This window comes from Neodiprion lecontei, chromosome 4 (assembly GCF_021901455.1).
Source record: "Neodiprion lecontei isolate iyNeoLeco1 chromosome 4, iyNeoLeco1.1, whole genome shotgun sequence".
NCBI classification, from domain to species: Eukaryota; Metazoa; Arthropoda; class Insecta; order Hymenoptera; family Diprionidae; genus Neodiprion; species Neodiprion lecontei.
This window is the reverse complement of record NC_060263.1, coordinates 32,489,157-32,509,721: the sequence shown is the minus strand read 5'-3', so window position 1 is coordinate 32,509,721 and position 20,565 is coordinate 32,489,157. Positions and strand designations below refer to the sequence as shown.

General features: G+C 44.3%; 1 protein-coding gene across 2 annotated transcripts in view; it reads left to right on the top strand.

Moving 5' to 3' along the window:
• LOC107218440 overlaps nucleotides 1–20,565 on the top strand; it is a 37,792-nt gene that overhangs the window by 8,756 nt on the left and 8,471 nt on the right. The window contains exons 1-7 of one of the 2 annotated variants that reach the window (XM_046737456.1): nucleotides 12,367–12,535; nucleotides 12,646–12,882; nucleotides 13,004–13,119; nucleotides 13,792–13,901; nucleotides 14,370–14,448; nucleotides 15,174–15,313; nucleotides 16,217–16,366. In XM_046737456.1, coding sequence (XP_046593412.1) covers nucleotides 12,712–12,882; nucleotides 13,004–13,119; nucleotides 13,792–13,901; nucleotides 14,370–14,448; nucleotides 15,174–15,313; nucleotides 16,217–16,366 — 766 coding nt within the window. In that variant the 5' untranslated portion in view covers nucleotides 12,367–12,535; nucleotides 12,646–12,711. Of the gene's footprint in view, nucleotides 1–12,366; nucleotides 12,536–12,645; nucleotides 12,883–13,003; nucleotides 13,120–13,791; nucleotides 13,902–14,369; nucleotides 14,449–15,173; nucleotides 15,314–16,216; nucleotides 16,367–20,565 lie in introns of those variants that run through there. The other variant, XM_015656317.2, reaches the window with a different exon arrangement.

The following is a 20,565-nucleotide window of genomic DNA, read 5'->3' as shown; positions in this document are numbered from 1 at the left end:
TGTAGCGAAGAGTGTGTGGGGAACCTACGGGAGAAAAATGATTACTCCCACGTCACCTTGCAAGGAAAAAGTCAAAGTGTTTATTCACAAAGTTGACACTGACCGATCTCTGGTATTCCGGGATCAATCCGCGAGAGATTACAGATATCTCGATTTCGAATTCTTGTTCCCAACCACTCGTCGCTCGATGTCGTGCAGACGTGACGTAAAAAATTGCTGTTTTTATAAAAAACCACGTGAGATCCGATGCTGTAAGGTATGAATCCCCTGCCCTCGGTTTAACACTGTCACGATACGGTTTAATCTTTCACCTCATCGCTTACCACGTGCCCACGTGTTTCGTATTCGAACTATCGAGCACTTCCTGCCCCATACGGTCCGTAGTACGCTAACCGACCGAGTGCGGTGTTTTGTTTCAACGAACGTGAGAACAAAATATGCATGAATAGCACAGAGATTTCTCAAGGCCCTGATTTTACGAAGCGTCGTTTTTTGCTCGTATAGTTGATCGTTTTCTTCAGGTGAATATATGCATTTCCAGCGCGAAGCGGAATTGCACGCGGGCCGCAAAACGGAGTATTTGGAAAAATTTCTAGAAATGAAGGAAATTTATGGTCTTTTCCTCTCTCTCTCTCTCTCCCGCTCTCTCTCGTTCTCTCTATTTCATCACGATTTACACTCGTTGCAGCAGTTTACCGGGCTTACAATGTATAATCAGTATGAAGTTCAGGTCTTCGAGACCTCGACTCTCGTAGTTAAATGCACTCAAGGTAAAAACAGTAATTACGTACCGTAAAGTAGAGGCCGAGCGCATCGTTCGCTGAGAGACCTTTGAAATTTGGCCAGAGTATTGCGCACTGATTGAATTTAAATTCTGTTTTATTATACGATCACAGCGGCTAACGTTTTCTTTTTCTTTTTTTTTTTACGTGTACCCGCATGAAAGTATGTTGAGCCCCACCTCCTATGCGGCGTAAAATATTATAAGAGTGTTTGGCATCTGTAAAATACGATCCGATACCATCGATAAATATTCTCAATGGCCATTCTCTTTTCGATTTTCATCGCATCGCCCACCGATCGGCTGGCAGAGTAGCGCGCGGAGCAATATTATCCGATTTTATCTAAAATCCGATCGATCAATATGGCCGCAGCAGCACCGTATCAAAAATACTTCAAGTACATAATGGGCTTCTGCAAAGTGCGAGCTGAATGATCCTGTGAATAGAAATAGGCGGTGGGATTTGCAAGTCAGGTTTTGTTGACAGGAACAAAAATTAAATGATGATCGAATGCCTGTCACATTAATACATACGTATGGTGTAATAAGGAATAAAAAATAATAACGCAACGCAAAAGCTTTACTTATGTTCTTAGCTGTGATAGAAACAATTAGTTTTGATATTACAGAGTGAAGTGTGTGAATTGAAAAATGTATTTTGGCAAGTCGAGTGTCTAAATCAAACATTCGATTACTAGGCTGGAGTAATCGATCCAGCTATTACAAGCACGCAACGGCTTTTTACAGCTCATGGTGCCAAAGCTATTAATTCCTATCACGCAGAGGACGTCACGTAACATTCACAACCCAGTGAACATGTGAGGAAATTTTTATTTTCCTCTCCATTTCTATACTTGCTTTTTTTGGCTTTCAAAACGATTTGGGTTTTACCGCGTCTCAAAGATTTCGAAGCTGATAATCTAGCCGCAGTTAGAAAGATTCAACCCGATGAACCTTCCATCCAACCTGCAAGACGTGCTTCGCACTCTTATTGCTTTTATCCTCCCAGATAAGCTCCGAGAACTTGGTGTAGCACCCGACTCTTTGTTTTTTCTATTTTTCTTCTTTTTTTTTTTTTTTTTTTGCCCTACGGGGGTGCCCTGGTCGATTTCGACGTTGTCGTATATATCTCTGAATATCGAAGTCCACATATCTCAAATGCGAAAAAGGGCTTATTAGCCCCATTCTAAATACAATTCTGAACAAAAACACTCAAAAACATTTACATTCGACGCAGAAACAACGAAATGGACCGATTCCTACGAATTTACTATTACCATTTCGTAGAATTCGAGCCATTTTTATATTTCTACCTCAAATGAAAATGTCTTGGAATGTCTTTGTTCAGAATTGTGTATAGAATGGGTCTGTTAAGCCCGTTTCAGCTTTTGAGATACGTGGAATTCGGTATTTGGAGATGTATACGTCAACGTCGAAATCGACCAAGACAGCCCCTTAACACCAGGTAGCACAGATCAGACAAATCGATGCTCGACGAAACGAAAACTTCGCAAAATACGAAGGTCGTTGATCTCGAAGTGAAAATCTAACGACTAATTCCGCGCGTCGTACAAAACGGTTGAACTTGCCTCTTACAACGATTCAGTGCACGGCATTCACAGTCGTATAAACACACCGCAGGCGCGTTGCAGACAATAGAATAGCAAACTAGATATAACGTTACGTAGCTAAAACGTTGGTACATACGGAGCAGGCGTATACGAATGCTTGGGCCACATTGTCTACCCGGTTTCCTACGATTTTCATACCGATGTAAACTAGGCCATTGTCATTCCGCTTACGAGGTCACTGTTACGCTCTGCACGCACCGGATGAAACCAAGTAGATAACATTCTGGAGATCAAGCAAGGGCTGCGATGCTGCCACTGAGACGATAAATTTTTGCTCGAAACGTTAGCAAGCAAACGAGGATCAGCCGATGGCTATGTATTATGAAACGATAGCATCGCCTGTATAACCGTCTAATTACTTAATGGCCCCCCAGTTAACGGATTAAACCGGCGAGCTTTCTCCGCCGAATACAAAATCCGGCTAACATCCGACTAAATCTCGTCCTCGCAACAGCATTGAATCACGAAGAGAGCACAGAACTTGTACGTATATAACGAATTGTCCAAAGGGATCAGCTCCGAGGGATAACCATTGTTAGGTACCGAAGGTGCCGTTCAACGTTTCCAACACGTGTAGACCTGCCGGTTTTGTTTTAAAAGACAATAGCTCTGCGGCAAGCTGAACCTTCGCTAACGTACCCTTACACCAAGCACACGAGCAACTGGCGCCCCCAAGCTCTGTTCGCACCTCCGTGTCAAACACTATCTCATCAGCGTTGGTGGAATCATATAATAGCGTTGCTCGAATGTTCGTCAATTGAATGTCTCAATGCTGGACTTGGAAGTGTCCAAGAAGCCTCTCGCAATTTGAATCACGCAACAAACTCGCTTCCTGCAAAAGCTCTATCGCTTCGCTCTGACGACCCTCGTGAGTTTAAACGCAGCACTGCCCGAGTACTTTCCAAGATTTCCCGAGAAGACGGCTTAAAATGGGGAAAAACGTCTTTTAGGCGGCCTCCGGAAGATCGTCGGAGAGTCGGAGGTACTGTTGCAGTGTAATCCGGAGTCATGAACGCTGACTTACAAGATTGGTAAATGGTACCTCGAAGCAATCGACCGAGTGTTTAGGTATACGCCCGACAACGTCGGGGGATACGCATGCCATTGAAATGAGTTACTCGTGCAAGGCTTGAACGAGAAGAAGGATGTTATTCAAGCACATCGCAGCCAAGCGTGCGAGGAGTTAACAAGTATGATGTTACCACCGCATCGCCGGCATCTCGTCACCTCACTCTCGGAGGCATACTAATTTTCAGAAGCATGCGTTGTTCACGGTTCACGATGAGACGCCGACGATGTCGCGTCGCGTCGGTGGCGGACAAATCAGCACGATGTGCGACAGCGGTATGGACATACACGTACGTAGAACACCTATCGAGGTTGTAAGCCTCCAGTTATGAGGTGGCGCGGAAGTTGCCGTGCCTAAACTCACACTTACACACACGTGCACGCGGCCATGCAGGTATGTTGAATGTTCTTGCAAACTGGGAAGCCGCGTCGTCTGGCTCAAGGAACGTTGAAACAATGCGCTGCCGCTGTCACCTCTCCGAGCTAAGAGCACCACCGCGAGAGAAGTGAAACGCTTCGCCGCGGCTGCAACCTGCGTGCTTTTAAAGCTGATACTACCGAGTGACAGCTAGGGCTGCTTAACATCCCGCAAGCCTTCCTCCTTCCGCATTATTTTCTATTAATGTACCCGTATAATCCTGCATCGAATTTACGAGGATTCTTACATGCGGCCTGGCTATACCTGCGCACAGGGGGCATTCCACGTCAATTCGACTACGGTCTGACCATCAGTCGCTGATTGGACTTAGTCCGCGATTATTATATTGTTGTTCCAACAATGAAAAGTATTACAGATTTTTCCAACCCCCCTGACGCCCCCAGAGGTCTTAAAATGATAATATTTTAATTGTTACTGCGACATTTCTCAATATTATAAAGAAAATTACACGATTCTTGTAGAGGAAATCAAAAATACCCCAACCAAAATCAAGGTGGGCAGGCAATGCAGTAACTTTATTATAATTTTTCATCTAATTAATAATTTGATTTTTTTATTTGTATTTTTCAGGTTTCAACATATGTATCCTAATATAACAATTATCTATAAATTTTTAATAAAATTACAAAGCTATTCTCAATTCTAAATTATGTGTTTGAGTTATGTGGATCTCAAATTTTTGAATTTTGATTAAAATTCCGTGATAGTTGTTGTATCAGGAATGATATGTTGAATGCTGAAAATTCAAAACAATATTAAAACGACTTGAAAAAAATTATTAATTGGCTGAAAAATGAATCAAAAATTAGCGTTTTACTTGCCCGCTTTGATTTTTATTTAGGACATTTTTGATTTTGGCTACAGAAATTATGTAATTTTCTTCATAATATTCAGAAATGTCGCAATAACTGTTGAAATATCATTATTTGAAGAGCTCGGGGGGTGTTAGGTAGGGTAAAAAACATCTGAAAACAATCTGGAACGCTTCTCAACGTTCGAAAAACAAAGTATGCGAAATCTTTTGATTAGTCTTGGAGTCTTTTGAAATTCGTTGAAATTTTTTGTTAAAATTTTGTCGCGTATGGAAATCGTGTTTACAATTTTTTTAAATTTCCATATGTCTATTAAACTCTTATTTACATTACATCCGAATCTCTGAAATCTTGAATTTCGGCTAACGCCTCGATTTCTCTAGGCAACACGCTTCGGAAACGGACGTATGTGACAATCCATCGACAAATTGATTGAACGCTACGCGGTTTTTCTATTTTCGTGTGATCGAACTGACCGCGGCGTCATTGCAGAAGATGGGCCGAGAAGATTGTGAGTAATTCATCTCCTCACCTGCCCCCATATAAATATATCAATCAAATACCCGAGTTACGATTTATGAGGTATTGCCTTTCGAATAAAAAGATTGCTTAATCCCGCATATCCTCAGAACCAACAGCTGAGCTCTTCGATGTTTGACGATGGCGGTGGTTCAAAAGTCGAATCAAACCTTTTACTCGTGATTGAACGACTATAACGATACATTATCGATGCTCGTTTGAAACGAGCTCTAAGAGCAAATAAAACATCCAAAGAAGAAAGCTTATAGCATCCCAGTATGCAGACACTCGTTTCTTCAACACCGCGCCGTAATGTACAAGGCAGCTACGAGGTGTGCGTGAAATGCGTTATACGAGTCCGGCTTTTATAATCTCACGCTCTCGGATCTCGTCTCAACCAACGAGAGAGCTGTTTAAATTACGCAGAGGACATTTCGCTGGCTCGTGAATTTTCAGTCCCGCATCGAAACCCGGTATCGCCATTCCTGGAGAGCCGGTCGAAAGTTGTTAAATATAAAAATCGCCGAGTCGATGACCATCTCCGAAGAATGGGACGCATTACTCGGACACGACGTGAGCTTGCATCACTAATCAAATGCAATCGGTCGGTTTTCGGAAACTCCGATCATCTGCAGATTTCATCCCGCGCCTCTGCGGAGATAATTATCGAACACGAACCTTCGACGCGGTTGATACCTACTTAATGTAAACGGTGAAACAATCGGGGGTCCGGGAACCGGCGGCGGAGTGATCGGTGGCTGAAAATTGGCTTAAATTTAATCTCGGTTAGTTATTGGTCGAAAGGAGATCCGGGCGCTTATCTCGTTACAGCCGCAAGTTATCTCGACTACGGGATTGCAACAGGCTGTTACCCGATCGACGAGTACCTGCTGCTGCACCGAACTTCTCCGAGAAAGCATTCGAAGCCCGAGGGCACCAAGATCCCCGAATCGCCGACCACCGTGTTGTTGACCCTTCCTGTCTGCGGCCTTTGGTTCTTTTCCCCCGTTACATACGAGCCGCCATTCGTATCCTCTCTTTTTTACGATCCGCCAAATCTGAAACCGCGCGTTTCGTCCGCGTCTTTTACCCACGAACAAGAATATAACCTCCACGACGCCCTTAAATGCATCCTATGTGTTACCCGTTTATTATACAACCTCGAATCCGGCGCTCTCTCTTCGCGAACGGCGGTTTTCTCGACCTCTCCGCGCCCCAAACAGTTTAACAACCCTGTACCGACGATCCTCGACCGAAACGACGCTTTCTTCGTTTTCTTTCCAAAATTAAAGTGAAGGATCAAGTCTGTTTGCGGTTCCTTTAGCAAGAGTAAAGGCGAGAGCAGACTGAGCGTAAAATTATCCTCAATCTCTGTATGCTTGAGGTACGTGGATAATATTAGCACAGCCCTGTCGAGAACCCAACCACGAGTATTGACATAATTATAGGGCTCTCAGCATTTAGGTGCTGAGTTCTTTTAATCAGAAAACTTCTTATTCGTACTCATCTGTGGACGGGAAATAAATGTGATAGCAGAACACTGGAAAAAAGTACCGAGACAAGAAACATTTCGGAAATTAATCAAGACGCAAATGAATTAGGTATCGTGCTCAGCTTTTTTGTAAAAAAAAAAGAAAATTCATTACATTCATTCCTGTCCTGGCTCGATCTTATAAATTTATAAGAAATATTAACTGAATTTGACAAACGCCATAATCAATAAGTGCTTTATACGCTCTCCGTGAAATAGTGCCAAGTCGATCGGACAACGCGTTCAAAAATTACACCGACAAAATCCAAGGAATCCGCATACTTTTTTCAAGCAAGAAATATTCAGTTCGTGTTCGTGAATTGGGGTGCAAATATACACATTATACAAAGAATTGTTCAGTAACCCCCATTAGCACCTAAGCCCTAATATGTCTCTGCTAACATTACGTACAGACTTGGGGTTAGAATGTAGCCGTTAAATATTTCTTCGTGAACATAAAAATGGTTTCAAACCAGACAGAATCTAGCATTACAACTTCGACGTAGATTATTCATATGCATGAATTACAGGCTTTCAAGCCACTGGCAGATAACTAATTGCAAGTGACATTGGAATATTTGATAAGAAGCTGCTTACGTCTAGAGTACTGAACATTCTGGCAGGAGCTACGCGAGTATAAATGATCAACGAGCACCGCGTCGCGCGCCGTATTATAACCAGAGGGAATAGGATTTGCCTGTACAAGTTGGTACGTGAACGGTGATACCCACATACGTGTACGATGCATGGATCATGCGCGGTACGTTGTCCAATAATTTTACACGCATGTCAAATTAAATCGCACGAATTTATCAGCGTGACCTATATAAATAAAAAGTTTCGCGCGTTCGATCGCTAGCTGCAACTGCTTCAGCGGTTGCCAATGTCGCGCATTGTATATAAGGTATTTGCCTGGCAGCGTTTCATCGTTTATACACGCATACCGACTCGTACATTAGGTACCCGATACGATCGAACAAGTTGTGCAAAAAACAAAGCGATATCGGCGAAAGCGATTAAAGTCGAACAGGCATATAACGCATGCGCCCGAGATACAGTTAACCGAGCGATGGACGTTGCGGATAGACCCGGGCTCTATCCTCCGCACATTACTCTTCTCGGACTGGCCCAATCAGAATCATCCTTGGCGAGTTATGATCCCTACACCGTGACAAATGCGCGAGCCGCTATGTCGGATTGAGCGAACCGGTCGGTCCCTAAGTATCTCTGTGCATACCCATGTATGCATCCGATGCCAGTGGTACCTGATGTTCTCCTCAACGTCTGCGCCGAGATGCACCGTGAAGCACAACTCAATGCCACGGGACTTTCCTCCGGGACAAATAAGTCCGTGAATTATGTCAGCCCATTAACTAATCCGTTTGTCAACGGAGGAAAAGAAGCTGATTTAATTCCTGAAAACTTGACGGCTCGCACGCCTTGGGGCTAAAGAATCATCTTCTACGGGCTGCCGCTGATGCTGCTTGGATAACCCGGATGCAGTTATCCCCTGTAGGCCTTTTCGTAGTGACGTGATGAAGCTGCTTGTTCTATTAGTTTGTATTAATGATTGCAAATGAGGCAAACGCGAACTACCTGAATCCACGAAAACCAAGCGAAATAAGGTGCTTTGGACTGGAAATATATAATCCGTACGAACTTCTTAGGAGATCGTGTTTAAGGGTTACTAAATTTCACAGAACGTTGTACGGAACAACGACTATTCATGGTTAAATTTTTGACTTAAAGAAAAAATAAAAACATAAATGCTCCGACGATTTTAAATCCTATCCTTCATAGCGACCTTGGGAAAGCAGGGTTTCGTGTTACCCTGACATGGTTGTGAAATGTTGCACCGCGCTGGAACGACATTCTCTGCAAAATAGCAAAAGAAAAAATTGTCGACGAATATCTACCCAGCCCGCGATAATTCCGCGAAACTTTTCCCTAGTTCAGATATTCCGCACCTTTGTATCTGAAACAAAGTAAAAATGGTGGAGTGAACCGGAACCAGGGCTCGATGTAGGATACCGGCTCTCCTGAGTTCGGAATCCAGCAGGGTTACGTGGTCAATTGTCGAACGAGTCCGTGGTTTATGTCGATGGTGAGGTAGAGGCGCGGTGTCCATGGGCTGCTCAGCAAGATCAGCAATCGTTGGTCGGTGCACGCATTCCTGAAATACATGCCTACACACGGCCCGAGTTGTGCATGATGCAGGCGACCCACGCGATCGGTAGTTGGGCTATCGGAGAATTTGCCGGAAAGGTAATAGCGGCGTCCTCTTGTGCTTCTCTTTGGCCGATCATTACGCCGAGGAATTCGAAGCCTCAAGCTAATCCTTACGTCAATCGAATTCACCACGCTCCGATGCATTATCGCTGGGGCTCCGTTGTATGCACCTACCCGTTCGACTGGTACAAATTTATTGGAGTTGGTTCGAAAGAATGAGTCAACCTGGGCGTACGCGTTCTACTCCTGCATGTGCGTGCAAGGACTCACCGCCCATTTATTTTATCACCAGACAGTTTTGTCCCAACTCGCCAAGTCTCCGAGTGCATTGTTTCCGTTTCATAACCACTGCAGTAAATTCTGTACACAGTTATGCAGTGTGCATGTAGTGTAACAATTTTCCTTATCAGTTTCTGCCTGATTCTGCGCTTGGGTGATTCTTTAAGTTGGAAGTTATCAGCTTTAGGACCTTCTCGGTCTGTACCGGTTTTAGTATGCCTGTATACTCGCATTTAGGAAATAAAACGAAGGGACGGTAAACCTTTCGAGGAATCTTCAATGCACGGAGACGATAAGCCGAAGAGAAGATGGTACGGGTACACCCAGAGCCTCGGAGAATTCGAGGCTTCACGAAACACGGCAGCTCGTTCCTCGAAAGATCATTCGATCCGCTGCAGTTCAAGATCCTCTTTTTTCAGTTAAGAGGAAACGGTTGGGGAGTCTGCGCTCTCAGACATCGGGCAAAACCCGAGCCGAAGACCAGCCCAGCGACGGAGAAGGCTCGGTGTGTTCTGTTCTGGGACAGAAAACATTCCTGATAAATTGCCAAGGAGAAAGAGTGGGCCCGGAACGCCTGAAACTGAAAGTTCGCGTGGGTTGACAGCTGCCGCTCGGACCGGTCTGCCCGAGAATCGAGCCAAGTAAAGCCGGCCGTGCTTCAGACGGATACTCTGACAGTACTGAATTGCGTGAGCATATACTGGGTGTTCACACATCACTCTGTGCGGTCCAAGAACGCGTAAACCGACGTGCAAGTTACGCACATGCAAGTGTCAGGCTGCTGCCGACGACATTTCGATAACGAAAGTTCTTCCTATTTTTATGAGTTTTCATAAGTAACTGATCGATCGAAAGATACGCGGAAATATGACCGCCGCGGCCTAACTGGGGGGCCAAATATAGGCACATTTAGTTTGCACATGATTCAGCCGGATATTATTTACCAAAGGCTGCAACCTTGGCATCGTATATTCATGGGACCGCTTGGTATCGGCTTTCAGGAACTTGAATCGCCTTTATACGAACACGGCATATCGTGCAGAGGCACGGTTTATGATTTCACCTTCTGAGAAACTAAACTTTTGGTGTAGGTACTTTTCTGTGTTGAAAATTTATCGACCTCGAGAATGTCTGCAGACATCTTACAGTTCGATATCGTTCCTTTTTTCATATTCTATGCTAAGTTTGTGCGTTGAATCATTCAATTTTATCGATATTTCTGCTTCGATGAAGGTATTTCCAAGTCCCTCAGGGTTGAGTTACTCCAGCAGCCTTTCAGTGCATCCATAAATCTAAAAGATACGGTATCTGGGACGAAGGATTAAGAATGCGACCAAAGACGCGTTAAGTGCAGCCCTGCAGCGTACTTAACGACGATCCCGTGACTTGTTCTCTAAAAGAAGACCCGCCCAAGTCCAGCAGTTCAGGAACACCCTTTGTGTAGGCAGGGTAATTTTGTCTCATTTGCGAGTCGAGTGAGAATTGAGCTCACCTGTAGAATCAGCCGCGATAATTGTGCCTGTGGTCAAGGCAGCCGCATGTCCGAGACGAGACCTGAGCGCTTCTTTGTTTACAAAAATGTCTCGTAAAAAAAAAAAAAAAACGTCGACTTCCATACAAGGCGTGAAAAATCGTATTTGCAGTATCATCTGGGATTGTTCAAGGTGCAGCCCACGCCAACACCGCAACCCTTTGTGTACGCGTGCCCGCGTGGATGCAATTTGCTTTAAGCGTCTGCCCACCTATTTGCGAGTTATATATTATACAGCGGTTGATTGTGGGCGATATTATACGGGGAACGTAAACCGCTTCGCGGGGACAAATTATATCCGCTGACCACGGGCTTCTGCCGGCCGAACGAGATAAACAGGAACACCGGATGCTGGTATAAAAAAAAATTATACCGCGCGTGTAAAAGACCGCCAAATCACAGCGCTGCCGGATGTACAGGACGGCTAAATTATGAGCAAGAATCGAATTATCTCGGTAAATGAACCCCGCACAATCGTAATGCCCGTTCATTTGCCCGGTAGTGAATAATTCAGCGAAACAACCATGGAAACCCTAACCCACTCAACCTAACCTAACGCATCCTAAATCATTCTAATCTAGCTGTAAACTAATTTAACACCCCTAAATCCAACATTGCTTATCCCCTGGCGAGAGAGGCCACGTGTCCCTTTGTTGCAAGGGCCTTAGATAGTCGAGCTGAACACAGCGATCGTCGCGATGTTCGGACGCCCAGGGCTCCGAACGACGAGCTATGGGAGGCGAAAGATACGGAGGGTGCGGACCGGGAGCGCGCAGATAATCAATCAGAGAACAGGGATTAGGAGTAGCCGAACCCCGTCCGAGCAATAAAAACTTGGTTAATTATCCGCGGTGCCAAACTCGACGGACATGACGCTATCGGTGCGGGAATCAAAATTGAACGGGCTTCAGGTACCCGAAACCGGTTTTACCCGCGACGCCGAGATGCGCGAAGATATCCGTAGAGATAACGTCTTCGCGCCGAGAGCACTTGTGGGTTTACATCTGACGCTGCACGCGACTGACCGGTAGCACCAGCTCCAGTTTATCATCCCCGAGGCACGCGGTACATGTGCGGACGTTTAACGCTGCAGACCACGAGGATATCGACGAAATCGGATGCCGCGAGCGTCGCGAGACGCCGCGTTTCTCTTCGTTGGGGCTCAAGATCGTCATCGTCGTCATCGTCGTCTTTTCACGCGACATCTTCGATGAGGAGCTTTCGTGAGGAGAGTCCTATCCAGCGACGAGGGTCCCAAGGAATCCACACTCGAACAGGCCCTTGGAAAGACGCGTAAGGAGGGCGTAATATGCATGGATCGCAGGTGATCTGCATCCAAATGGAGGTCTCCGCCTGTACGGACGGCCAAGGGTCCGCAGGACACAAATAGCCATCCTTTCGACGTTTTGTGACCAATCTTTCATGCATAACCGTCGTATAGTGGCTATTTGTCATGCAAATAGACACCGTTGCAGACGGTCCTGTAATGAATAACAGGAGGGTACTCGGTGGTCGCAGCAACAGCAGCTTCTTATTGTCGATGGACGTTTCATTCGTTCCAGAATACTCGATTCCCGTCGATTTATCGCGACTGGTTCTAATAAATTAACCTGGCATACTCGTCTATCGATACTTCAGACGAGGCGGAAACTATCATCTGCCACCATCCGCACGGTGCCTCGGAATTTTTTGAAAACAATTTTACGCGAAGAACGGTAATGGCTAACTGTAGTTCAGTACAAAAGCCCGCTTCACACACTGCCAATAGTCGGGCGTAATTTGACAGAGGGTAATTACAGCAATGGCTTTGTTTACTCGGTTCCAGGTCAGTGGTCAGCTGGTTGATACGGAGTTTCAGCCGACGGTGACGGCGACATGCAAGGACGGCTACATGACGATCCGGATGAACGTCAACCAGAGTTTCATCGGGGCGTTGCACGCCAAGGACCACCGGACACCCCAATGCATGGTCCTCGGCAACGGGACCAACCACGTCACCCTGGGAATCAATCTTCTTGCACCTCCAGGTGCTCCCGATTATTGCGGGGTCCTCGTCAACAACGTGAGATACTTTTTATAAGAGTGTCGTATACGGTTGAAAGACTTTTGCCAGTGAAAGCGAAAGGTACCGATGAATCGAAGACTAGCAATATGATTATTCTCCTTCTGTTTCATTTTGCCAGAAAACCGAAGAAGAGAGATCGGTGCCAATTGCCGTCCGGATTCATAAAACGCTTGAACTCGCCAACGACAAGTTCTACGTCATTACCTGCGGCAAAGCGGGTTTTAAGAACGCAAAGTGAGTCAACGGACATATAATTTATTCCAACGTGCTCTCTTATCTGCGGCATTCATGTCATTGCTGATTAATTACTCGATATCGTCCACTTTCTCGCATACCGCCGACGTTCACAATATTCCATTTACTCTTTCGGACGGTGAACGTCGGTGAAATAAACACACTGTTCTTACATCGTTGTGATGTCAGAGAAGCGCAAGCGGAGAATGCGCTTTGCAGCCTTCAAAGTCTCCTTAATGATTCACGTCGAATAAACTTACGTCACGGAGGTGAGCCGCTTCGTTAGAAATTCCCTTTCGCGCCACTAATGGATCTTCTCGGAGCAGATCATTTCGTCTTACCCAATGCACGCCACGATGAAAAGTCGAGAATACGAGACGACCTTACTCGCTGCTCTAGTTCGCTGATAATGTTTTCGAGAACTGTTTAGGGACACAAATTTCACATTGAGTCATTCCACCACAAGAAAGACACAAATGTTACCATGAACAAGTGTGCAAAATGTGGTCGAAATCGGTAAGGTCATGGTAACATTTTTATCTTTCCGGACGTGGAATGACTCCATTGTTAATAAGTACTGCAAAGAGCGATCAACGTTAAGGATTATTCGAAGAACAATGCTAAGTTTACTCTGAGACTGCGCCACGTGTAACTATAAGCCTTTTTGTCTAGGAATGAAACTTCCCTGGTTTCTCTCCGGATCCTTGACAGAGGACACCGTGTGCAGGAGACGATCTATAGTCACAACTACACGCTGAGAGCAGAGATATCACGACCAGACGGTTTGTATGGCACTGTTCAAGTTTATTGCAATTTCAAATTTACACCTTGGTTCGCTAAGCACGAGTTGTAGATCTACCAAAACAACTTTTTAACATGTGCTCTTTTGTATATAGCCAGGGCTCTGCTGGCACGACCTTGCAAATTTACACGTACATTACACATGAAACGATTTGATAGATTATGTAACACCTTCTATGGGTCATACTCGTGCGCATACACATGCGGGCGGCAAAACACATCCTGTAACGTAATTTTTTGTCAAATAATTACCATACTTGGTCAGCGAGCGTGCTGATTACGTCACTGTACCCACACATACGTAACTACACTTTGCATAACTCATGTGCAAGCTAGGGACCATCGCGACGTGTGCAGATTGTTAAAACTTGGTCAAACCTACGAACGCTGTACGTCTCTGAAAGTACACAGAAAACGTATAACGTCTGCCTCTTCTTTCTCTGTTTCAGGAATGTACGGTATCCGGGTCAAGTCGTGTTTCGCATTCAACAAACGTAACAGCAGCGTGCCTCTGATCGACGAAAAGGGGTAAGTGCACGGAGGAATCGATTGTCTCTTAGAATAGGCGTTCGAAATTTGAATCGTCACTCCACTACCGATCGTCGCGTTTAGTTCCCTCTAAACGCCTGCGAACAACAACTATCCAAACAGAGAAGCAAACAGGCATTGCGGCGCGATCCACGCGTGGGCTCAGACAACACATGACGCGACACTCGACGCGTGTGCGTATAATACGATATGTATGTAGAGAACACTATGCCTACACGGTTGAATGCATGCGTGTCAAGGCAGCTTCCTACGGCTCCGCCCTGCGTGCCAAGAATCGTTTAACGCTCCGCGGCGTAGAAAGTCACCTACGAACGGGTCTGATTTAGATTTTAGATTCACTTTTTCACCATCGGTATAGAAGGAAACAGATACGGCAACGCGATATTTTCAATCCTTATTAGCAGTCCGAGGCCTTCTTCCATGTGTTTTTTTTTCCTCTCTTTCCTTGTTCCAGTAAACGTAAAACCGCCAGGGCTGTAAAACGGATAGAAATTTTAATGCCTGTAGATCAGCATCGCAGTAAACGCATTGAGTGAAACACAACTGCATTGAACAATGAATTATTGTGTCTCAAGTACACGCGTCCTCTATCTGGAACCCTAACTCTTTCCCGCGGGAAGATTTACTTTCCAGAGTAGTTTGCACTTGCACCTACAATTGTGTCGGTACTACTCACTGCACCTTTTTCCTCTGTCTGTTTACAGATGCCCGGTGAACGGTCAAGTCATGACGAAATTCGTCTACGATCCCAGCACGGGATTCGCCGACGCCACTCTTTTCTCCATGTTCCGGTTCCTCGACAGTCCGCAGGTTCACTTTCAGTGCAGTATATCCGTCTGCAAGGGTAAGTTTAATTCGTATAACGCGATCCACGTCTTCAGTAACCTCAAAAACCTGCACAACAGGATTCGAAAAACGCGGTGATTCGTCGAAATGGGCAACAAATTGCACAGAGGAATGTCACCCCCCGAAAATTAACGTACGATATACACTGTTTGCGAACGCTCTGAACAATCGTCAGGTTCATTTCACCAGGCACCATCTCCTCCAGATCCCCTCGTGTTTTCTGCCTCTCCTGAAAAACGCTCTGACCCATGAACTTCCGGTACATCAAGCTCGAGTCGATCGTCGATCGTGACCCAAGCTCGGGCAGAGCCGCAGAATCGCTGTTCGTGAAATGATAATCCGTATAACATCTCGAGAGCCAATAGGCGAGAGTAAAATATTTTTATTCATCGCCAGCCGTAAGGTGGCTGCAACGACGGGAGCGCTAGGCATTGTATTCAGAATAGCAGATAGCGAGCCGGGGGGCAGCTTGACAACGCTATCCCATAAACCCGTATTTACGGCGACTGGTACACCGGGTGATATTACCTGGAGCCGGAGGGCAAGACATTCATAGACGCATTAATTTCTATTTATCAGGATTTAGACACGCTAGTTTCGCCCGTTAGCCGACTGCTATTCCGATTTTAGATCCGTTTGCTCCCGAGGCTTACAAGGGACCGTACTAAACGTATATACGCATACGTGTTTACGTATATGTAACTAGGATCTCCCTCCCCGAGGAAACGAACGATTGTGATAGCCGAGACTCGCGTATTACTTTCGCACGTAATACTTTGTCGAATGAAACTAGACTATGGGAATACAGTGTCAATTTTTCCTTCGGTGTGGGAGCCTGAACGACGCCTATGCGTATCAACGGCTTGAATGAAAAAAGAAAAACATCGTCTCGCTGTTACAGGTAGTTGCGGAATTCCGGTCTGCGATGGAGATCCACCGGACTCTGTCAAGGGTGGCCTACAGCCCAATGCTGGACAAAGTGTCGCCGGTGAAGAGGGCGTCCTTCTCGCCGGAACCAGCGTCTTTGTCCTGGACCCTGGAGTTTCGCCTGGTGAGTATTAAGCCCCTCATATTATTCCCGACATTAATTTTCCTCGCCTCTAAACTTTTCGGCAACGGTAGTTTAACCTCAGATAAAACACCGATATAAACTAGATGTGCTGCCGTATTGAGAATAAAAATTCACTCGCTCCCGGACTTGGAATATCATTTCGTCAATATTCTAAATCGTATTTTTGCACTGAATCGCTGACTGATAAAGGTATGTTTGTTTACTTATGCTAACGATGTTATTCCGTGTTCGTTAACAAATATATTCGTTTTCAAATCGGTCTAAAACAGTTGTACGGAAATTTATTTCAGTGTCAGTGAACGATGCTTAGAGTTGCGTAAGCTTGTTCGAAATATACATTAATGAATTCACTTCAATTTTTAAAGATTTATCACTCCGGCGGAATAGTGAAAGTTAATGCGGTATACTTGGATAGCTATCTCGATTCGTTCGTGTTTGGTCGGTAAATTGTTTAGAGAGTATCTTTTCGTCTTAGACAGTAAAATATGTTTCAGTAACATTTCTCCCGTGGGAAAGAAATTTATTGAAAATAGGAAGTATTCAGATGAACGTAAAATTGGGTAACAGCTACGTTTGATGATAGATTTTAGTAACTATTAATCCATTTATTCTTCCTGATCGTAAAACTGGTATTACCTACACTCACAATGACGTCGTAAATTTCAACGCTTAAAACAATGGAAAGTGTAATAAGAAAACTGGAACGAGCGCGGACTCGTTTATGCTTAATTAATATTCATTTGTATTTATTTCATTTCGTCTGCAAAGTTGGAAATCGAGCCTGGTTCATAGTTGATAAACTTTTGATCCCGCATGCCTGCACATTCTACCATTATCTTTGTAACGGTCCGGGTTTCCTACTTCATGACTTCACTACCTTTGCCCTATTTGGAGCCCATGAGCGCAGCTCTCTCGCATTTTAAGTCTACGATACACATTTTATACTCGGTCGAAGAAACGTGTCTTAGCAAATAGCGTACAGGTATAACAGGTATCAGTCAGACGTTCAATACTCGTGCAGAATCGTGTATGAAGCTCGCTTTCATACAGTTAGGATAGACAGACCATTAGGCGGGACTGCCGAGAAACAGCATGCTGCCGGTTTCGTAAGTACATAAACATACCGGAGGAATGCCCTTTCATTACGCATTCGCAAAAATCGCGTATTTGACTTTCGAAATTTCGTGAAATCATCACGAGGATCTTTCATCAAAGTAAAAATAAAAAGTCTGTCTGTCAAAGTTTCGTGACATAACGTAAAACGATGTGGACTTAGCGGAAATCGTCTGAAACCATCAAAGAGAAAGAAGTTCTTCGCAGAAGAAGTGGGCTTGATTTATCGACAGTATTTCCGGTTTAAGAATGGAGACAATTTTTCCATCTCACCTTGAAAACTAGTTGTGTGTATGCCACTGGTACCGCCTTTCATCTAATCGAAATGAAATAACGAAGAGGCGGTGCGATCTGGATCCGCAATGCGTTACATCACCATGCTGATGTTGCTACACCCCATTACCGTATCACCGTGATAGCGATTTCGATAGAATTGGCTGTATCGAGATGACGCGCATGCAGCTAACTCACACGCACAACTCACCTTGCAATTATTCACGCAACCGGATTGATACAACTCTGCAAACCATGGGGCAATTTACACAGGTACCTAAAGCATATGTGTAGGCACCTAGACTTTCGCAACTGGTCATCCATGCGCTTCTGCACGCGTGCTTCGAAGCCCTACGCACGTTTGTGCAAACCGGCAATATAATATAACTGGAGTATCTATAGGTACGCATTTCCAGTGCCTGCCAGTGATGCGAACTTAGCGACCCATTATCTTCAAAATGATCAGGGCAATGAGGCGTGTATGCGTGTACGCACTTTCGTACACACGTAGAAAGTTAATAGCTTCGCATTACATTCCCGTATAAATAACTGCAATGAAGTACCTTTGAGCCGTTCCTGCACCGCAATAAGATTTGTATGCATCTTGCTTCGACGAACCACTTACACTTGAATATACTCATTTTCAATTTATCGATGTATAGGTACGATTTGGTCACTGTGGATGGTAAACGTTCAAGCTTCTTCAAATTGTACCTACTTTAACCATAAATAAAAATACAGCTGGATAGACTAATAGAAATGAAATTCATTCGTGTAACGTAATAACCTGAAATAGACAATTTATCTGCTTATACATACACGCGAATGTTCATTCAGCTCACTGACTCTCGTATTGACATAAATTTATAATATTTCATTGCGCAAAACGAGATTTTTTCCCGCGGTAAAGAAAACGTTTCTTCAAGTTCTAATCAATAATAATCTATTGTATATTTCTGTTATTGTACATACGTGACTAATGAAATTTACTTCACGAACAGATCAATCGCTTAAAACGTTGTATGTTATAAAGAAATTTAAAAAAAGTATACATGCTGTAAGAAGCATCAATTGAGGCGGAGAAAGGATTGCAAAGAAAAAAAAAAAGAAAAAGAAACGTCCGACAATTATAAATGATCCTCGTTGACGTCGAGGCGAAACGGGGAGCATGTTGAAGAAACAATCGATCATATCGATCGTGAGACGCGGTATATTATACGCCTTAATATATCCCTCCAACTCCGGGTGCCACGTTATGCCCATATGCCGGTGTATAACCCGTGACATAAAGAATAAGTCTAGAATAAAGCAATAAATAAAAGTGCTCCGCATTCCCGAGGCTTCGGGAATGAGAAGGTGAAAGTTAATTAACTGGCGTAACGTATGAGGATTATGGGTAAGGTGTCTCCCTCTTGTCCCATCGCCCGTCATACCCTGCGTTTGTATTATAACTTGTCTGGTGACCACAGCGGCCAGCTCTGCAGCTTCACGCTCTTCCTCTTCTTCCTGCGGGCTTCACTTCAGGGCCCGATGCCCATCGCTGCCAGGCTTAATTACGCCCAGAGCTTGTCCACTCGCGACAGTAACGAGAAACGCTTTGATATCTCGCAGTTTGCCGCGAGGACGGAAGTATACAACTCGGGATGCGATATTAGGGTGGTCCTTATTTAGGGTGTTGACGAATTTTTTCCGGACCACCCCCCAAATCAACTTCAAATAATTAAAAAACAGCTGCCTAATTTTTTCAGATTTCTAAAGTACACGCGTTTGCGATGCTTTGTCAGTACATATTTTATTGTAAGAGTAATAATGTTCCAAAAAATCTGTATCCACGAGCTTTTAACAGCTATTTTAAATGGAGGGACTCACTCTGTTGGCGAGAAGGGTTACAGTTGATATAAAAATCTGAAAAAATTAGGCGATTGTTTTTTTAATTATTTCAGGTCGATTTAGGGAGCGGCCTGGAAAAAGTTTGTCAATACTCTAAATAAGGAATACCCTAGTATCATCGATATTCTCACTTTCGCAATTCCGAAGCCTGGGCTGCGAATTCAATGCACTTGATCACTTGCCAAAATTTTGATTTCTTACCAATTCTCACCCCTCGTACGTGGATGGAATTGAATTCGGATGATTTGCCAAGTCTTAAAGCTTTGCTCCGGTTACGAAATTTAAGTCGATTCACGTTTTATTTGTGGTATAATTCTTATTGCTAGAAAATACATTGCAAACGACCAAGTATGCCTGTCATTTAAGTAAGTAAGCCAAGTAAGCTTGTCATTTATGACCTACCATGTAAATTCTGAAAATGTAAATGTGTTTATCTTATTTTATAATACGGCCAGGAATTTTCTTTTTCATGCTACTGGACAAATGTGCAAATTATCAGCACCGCGACCATAAGGAGATACAATTAAAGCAACGGTATCGTTACCGAAAAAGATGCTCAACAATATTGTATTTTCTAGCAAAGGGAACGCTTTCAGCATCGTTAAATATACGCACCCCGCACAGCAGCAAAAACCAATATTTTTTTCGTCACTGCGTAACGATATAAAATAAATTAAATCTAAACGAAACTACGCTGGAAGTTTGGAACAAGAGGCATCATTTCTTTCCCTTAGACGTTTAAAAGGGGGTGAAAAATCGAGATTGCGAAGATAAGATCCGTCCGTTGGGATAACGATCGAATGGAAATTTAATTTTCAAGAGGCTTACTGCACAGGGTAAAAAAAAAGTCAACAAGGGACGAGTAAGAAACAGGATAGGGTGCATGGAGGGGGCAGGATGCT